The following is a 6325-nucleotide window of genomic DNA, read 5'->3' as shown; positions in this document are numbered from 1 at the left end:
TGTGTGTGTGTGTGTGTGTGTGTGTGTGTGTGTGTTGTAAGGGAGGAGAATATACAGTTTGTACAGTATAAAAACCATTACGACAATGGAGAGTCCCCACAAAGATAGTGAACAGACGTGTGTGTGTGTGTGTGTGTGTGTGTGGTAAGGGAGGAGAATATACAGTTTGTACAGTATAAAAACCATTACGACAATGGAGAGTCCCCACAAAGATAGTGAACAGACGTGTGTGTGTGTGTGTGTGTGTGTGTGTGTGTGTGTGTGTGTGTGTGAAAGAGTGTGCTCAGGGTGAAGCACAACACCATAATAGGGCTACAACTAATGATGATTTCGATTTAAAAATCAAACAATTATACATTAAACATTTATACATTTATTTTAACCAATTATTTTAAACCATGTTATTCCACACCAAATATGGTGAACTATCTATGTACAGTATGTTATACTTTACGTTATAAGAAAAGAAAGGGTTAAATACAAACATTACATTATAAACATAAAACAACTGATTGCTTACGATTTTAAATTAGAAATGAAAATGACTAAATTTAAAATGATAATGAACAAAAATAAAAGCCCAATGTTAGTGTACGATGCATGAAGAACACACACATTCACTCGGCTGAATGTAGTAATTGAGTTACAATTATGGGCTATACCAAAAAATAGTGCATTTACTGTAACTGTTAGAATTATCTTAATTTCTAACAAAAAATATTGAAGTGTTTTTTCACACCATACGCTGCTCATGACCAGAGCTGTGGCCAATGAAACAGTGACCGCTGGGATTTGCTTGTGCCTCAGTCTAGTCTAGAGTAGCGCAAGATGTTTAGCATTAAAAAAGCAATAATTAAAAAAAGTACTGATTAGGGCTGCAGTGGATGCTTCATACAGATTACATAATCAGAGAGGAGGAGGTTTGTCTCGACTTGTCTGAGGTCACTGTGTGAAAGGTCAAAGACTCGCGCTGATTACAGGAGAGAGTGTACATCTCTAGTGTGAAGATGTTGCAAACAAAACCATATTTTCTCTCGAGACGCACATACACATTCTCACATGTACAAACACGCACGCTAACTCTCAGCACTTAGACTAGAGTCTGGGCTTTTATCCAGAGCGAAGCCTCCTCACACATTGATTTCAATATTACCATATAGTAAAATTACAAGCGGACATGTTACCTTGAAAAATATACATAATTTTTTTTATATACACACTACTGCTATTCTCACCAAGACTGCATTTGTTTGATCAATAATACAGTAATATACAGTAATATTATTACATGCAATTACTTTTTTAATCAGTTGTTTTCTATGTGAATATATATAGTCAAGTGTAATTTACTCCTGTGATCAAAGCTGGATTTATCATCATTACTCCAGTCTTCAGTGTCACATGATCCTACACTAATCATTCAATATTATTATCAAACCTGTGATACACTACCATTCAAAGGTTTGAGTAAGATAAATGGATAGGAAATTAATCATTTTATTCAGCAATTAAAAAGATGATGTATCACACAACTTCAAAAAAATCTGTTTTCAACATTGATAATATGTTTTTTGAGCATCAAATCACATTAGAATGATTTCTGAAGGATCATGTGACACTGAAGACTGGAGTAATGATGATAAATCCAGCTTTGATCACAGGAGTAAATTACACTTTACTATATATTCACATAGAAAACAGCTGTTTTTAATGATGATAATATTTCACAATATTACTGATGTTGCTGTGTTTTATATCAAATAAATACAATTTTGGTGAACAGAAGACTTATTAAAAATAACTAAACCAATCTTAATTATATTTTTTTAATTATTATTTTATTTGGGGGCCCCTCTGTCCCACCAATACGATTGACTATTGTCAATTCTTGATAATTCGCGCACTCATTATCAATTGTATCCGCTTGTTAAGTCGTGATGTAAGGAACGCCGTTTCTGGGTCCAAACCTCAACTCGTTTCACTTGAGAATGCCATCGACGGCCGTTTATGAGTGCTATTTATTCATATTAAACATCAAACATTTTAGAAAGTTAAACATTTTAAATACTTTCAGTCTACACAACAGTCTCTGTGCTCACAGCGTCACCGATATTAATATTTTAACGATTTATAAAAGATGAATCACTGTCTGGCCATCTGGAATTTTGCTATGGAAGGTTATGATTATAAATATTTTTTGTAGGATTACACCACATTGTGTGTGTATATTGGCACCGTTTGTCGTTTTTCTTGTGGTATGAGAGCGTGTGTTTGGACCCGGAAGCTCTGCCGCGTGACGTCAGATTTAACAACCGGATTAGTTGTAGCCGTGTTGCTTACATCATGTCTGCCTGTCATGTTTTTACCCGTATACGGTTTTTAATTGTAACAGTAGCGTGATCAGTGATCAGGTATTAATATTCAAAGCCTTACAGTACTACAGTTCAGACTGGGATATGTACGTTTTCTTTCTTTTTTTACTCTTATGCTGAATATGCTCACTTTTCCCCAGGACTCTTTGATGAATAGAAGGTTCAAAACAGCATTTCTCGGAAATGGAAAGCTTTCAAAAAATCCTAAAAACATTGTACACAACTGTTTTCAACACTGATAATAATCATAAATGTTTGTTGAGCATCAAATCATCATATCTGAATGATTTGTGAAGGATCATGTGACACTGAAGACTGGAGGAATGATGATAAATTCAGCTTTGATCACAGGAATAGATTACACTTTACTATATATTCACATAGAAGACAGCTGCTTTATATTATAATAATATTTCACAATATTTCTGTTTTTACTGTATTTTTGATCAAATAAATGTTGGTGAGCAGAAGAGACTTATTTTAAAAACAAGAAATGTCGATTTCTTTAAAACATTAAACAGAGCTTTTATTTTGGCGGAAATAAAATTGTACGTCCAAAACATGCAGCACGTCAGACAAGATATTCGCACTAAACCATAGCGAATTCTCAAATCCATCCATTCATAAAAAGGTTACCGGTGTTGGGAACTTTTATCTTCTAAAGTGTAGGAAACTCAGAAGTGAAAACCAGGAGACGTCGGGATCGCGTTCAAACAGAAGTTATTCTTTTAATGAGAACTCTCTGTGCTGCAGGTCGTCTGAAAACAGTCTAACTTAACAGTACAAAACAATGCAATTTATCTATATTTCAGGGGGAGGGGTTATACAGCAGGGTAGGAGACACTCGGAACAATACAATGCAAATATTGTTTAGGTAAAAAGGACACACCCTACATAACTGTGTCACTCGTCCAGATTCAATCAGCATAACAGTGTCATTCAAATGCATAGATGCTAATCCAATCACTCAGGCAGTTTTGCTCTAAACTTGTCATAGTAAATAGTCAGGAAGTGCATAAAGACAAAAGACTTAATTTCTCAAACACTAACACGGCCTGACGTAATCTCCTTAGAATTTCCTCAAGTTTACTTCAAAATGTAAAACACAAATATAGATAATGTTTTCAGTTATATTCTATTACATTGGAACCTAGATATAACGATGTATAAATTTGTAATCTTACACCGGGAAACTGACAACGTTTTATGTACCACGGTAATATGTGTTTAGTAATGTTTTTAATGTTTAGTAATATTTTTATGGCAGCGGCTATATGTGCTAAGTGTAAATAGCATATTTTCTTAGCAATAGATGCTCTTACCACAAAATGAAAAAGTAATGCATTGTAATTACACTATATAAAAATAGCAGTTCTTTGCAATAAGTGCATATAGTTGTTATATGCTATTTATATTTATAAATAGTGATACTATTTGCCTCTCAGTGTTTTTGTACATTAACAGGATGCAATGTAAATGATTATATTTATTAAAATTATTAAATGGATGATGACTTATTGGGACAATATGCCCTCCCTACACCTAAACCTAACCCTACCCACTTTATTTTCCACTTATATTAAAAATATTATATATTTTTATTGAACATAAATGCCTTCCCTGATCTGAAATGTGATGGGAAAAGTGAGGAAAGAGTTTTCGAACTCGGGTTGATCGCGTTCAAAAGCTACTTTCACACCTTTTTTCAATCTTGTGTAGCAAAACCAGACATTGGTGGGCGGAGTTAGTGTAAATAGTAGGGGTGTAACGATTCATCTACTACATCGATGTATCGATTTATTTTCCTACGATCTAACTACATCGATCTGTGCTCGGCAAGTTGGCCTTCCGGACGACATATATCGATCTAACATCGTTTTAAAAGGTAATCAATCGATTGTATCGATCATAGGAAATAACGCATTGGATTTAAGCACGTCAGACTTTATATGGATGTTTTTTCTTAGCACTTTTAATGATAAAGGCGTTAAACGTTACTCGATTCAGTCTGCCTATCTGTGACATCATCGCAACGCACGCACCAGCAGCAGCGCTAAGAAAACAAAACATAGCGGATGGCAGAGGAGAAGCCAACCAGCGAGAAATGATCAAGCCACCAGGAGAAAGAGCTAAGTTAGTAACGTTTTACCTGTACTTTCAACCCTTGCTAAATGTTACCTGTGCATTCCTGACACCAGTGTGCCAGTAGAGCGAGTTTTTGTACAGCTGGCGACATAGTGAAGGCACAGAGAAGTGTTCTGCGGTCAGATCATGTTGATATTTTTGAAAAAGAAATCTGTAGAGTCATTGAAGAGTAGGTGGTTACATTTTATCTTTTGTTTGTTTATTAAACTGAGAGTAGTAGCAGGTTCAGCCAGTTTATTCAAACTGAAGAAATGTTGGTTGCACTTTATTTTTGATATTAATATTGTATTTGTATTATTTTAATGTTGAAAAACAACAGCAAAAGTAACAGGTACACCTACTATTAATTAAACCTGAAGAGAAGTTAGTTGCACTTTATTTTTTATACTAATATTGTAATATTATTATGTTGGATAACAAAAGCAGAAGTAGCAGGTTAACCTACTGTTGAAATGTTGGTTGCACTTACTGTGCTTTTATTGAATATGTATTGAATATTGAAAATGAGAGCAGAAAAGGTTAACTTCCTGTTAATTCAACCTAAACTGTTGGTTGCACTTTATTCAAATAAAATTTGAATGCATTTGCCATTAATTGTTGTTTACTTGTTTGTTTATATCCATAATTAATTGATACCTGATTCCCTTACAAGAAACAACAGGAATCTAGGAAACTTCACCTGCACTGACCAGTATCCAGATATTTATTTCAGTCACACAATTTTTGGCTAAAAAGTTACTGAATCGATTTCAGGTCACTGAATCGTTTCGGATCGTATCGTTCTAAATGAACCAAAATCGTCCTTGAATCGTATCGACAACCTCAAATCGTGATACGAATCGAATCGTTGTTAAAACGAATCGTTACACCCCTAGTAAATAGCCTTCGCCAACAAGACAGGCTTTTTACAATTAGTGTAAATAGACACTCCATATTTTATATATGGTGTCATGGGATCTCGGGTTGTTTGTGTGTTTTTCAAAAATCCCTTTCAAATTCTCCTTCTCCAGAATAAACAAAACCGACTGCTATTAATTTCGCTCTTTATTCTGAAATGCTGTACAGAATGCATACAAATAAGAGTGTCTCTTTCTGTCTCTCAGGGAGCATCAGCTTTGTTTGATATGATAGAGTACTATGAATCTGCCACTCATCTCAACATCTCCAGCAACAAGCACATCGGCACCCGCGGCTGGCAGGCCGCCGCACACATGATGAGGAAGGTGAGGCTGCGACTGACACGCATTTCCCTCTTGTTATGAAGAGTTGATGTGCTCATCTTTATCCGTGTGTGTGTCTCCTCCAGACGAGCTCTCTGCAGTACCTGGATGCCCGTAACACGCCGCTGTTGGACCATTCGGCTCCATTCGTGGCCAGAGCGCTGCGGATCAGCGGCAGCCTGGCGGTCCTGCACCTGGAGAACGCCGGCATCTCGGGACGGCCGCTTATGCTGCTGGGTAATGAATGGAAAAACCAATGATCGGGGACACCGTGGAAATTAACCCCTATAAAGCCATGCTTTCTGTCACCTGATTGATAGTCTTTTTGCTGTGAAATCTTCACTGATTTTAGTAAACGTAAGAATAACGTTGATATTTTTAGTAATATTTCAACTTAGGTTTATTTGGTTATCCATATCGTTTGTTAAAATGTGAGTATCAATGATCATCAGGTTTTTCAGGACGGTTGATTTGTTCATTTCTCATTGCATATGTTTTAAAACGACAGAGTTTTGATCATAAAACTAAGCATTTAAATTAGTGATGCACCGAAATGAACGTTTTGGGCCGAAACCGAAAATTTAGGAT

At 35.7% G+C, this 6325-nt stretch overlaps 1 protein-coding gene across 2 annotated transcripts in view; it reads left to right on the top strand.

Annotated features, from left to right (window-relative positions):
• Positions 1-6325, top strand: part of ppp1r37 (protein phosphatase 1, regulatory subunit 37) — a 91866-nt gene that overhangs the window by 63201 nt on the left and 22340 nt on the right. For both annotated transcript variants that reach the window (XM_079825957.1, XM_079825958.1), the window contains 2 exons: positions 5621-5740; positions 5824-5974. In XM_079825957.1, coding sequence (XP_079682083.1) covers positions 5621-5740; positions 5824-5974 — 271 coding nt within the window. The remainder of the gene's footprint in view (positions 1-5620; positions 5741-5823; positions 5975-6325) is intronic.

Source organism: Gobio gobio, assembly GCF_949357685.1.
Source record: "Gobio gobio genome assembly, chromosome: 9".
In the NCBI taxonomy this organism is placed as follows: Eukaryota; Metazoa; Chordata; class Actinopteri; order Cypriniformes; family Gobionidae; genus Gobio; species Gobio gobio.
This window is presented reverse-complemented; position numbering and strand designations above follow the sequence as displayed.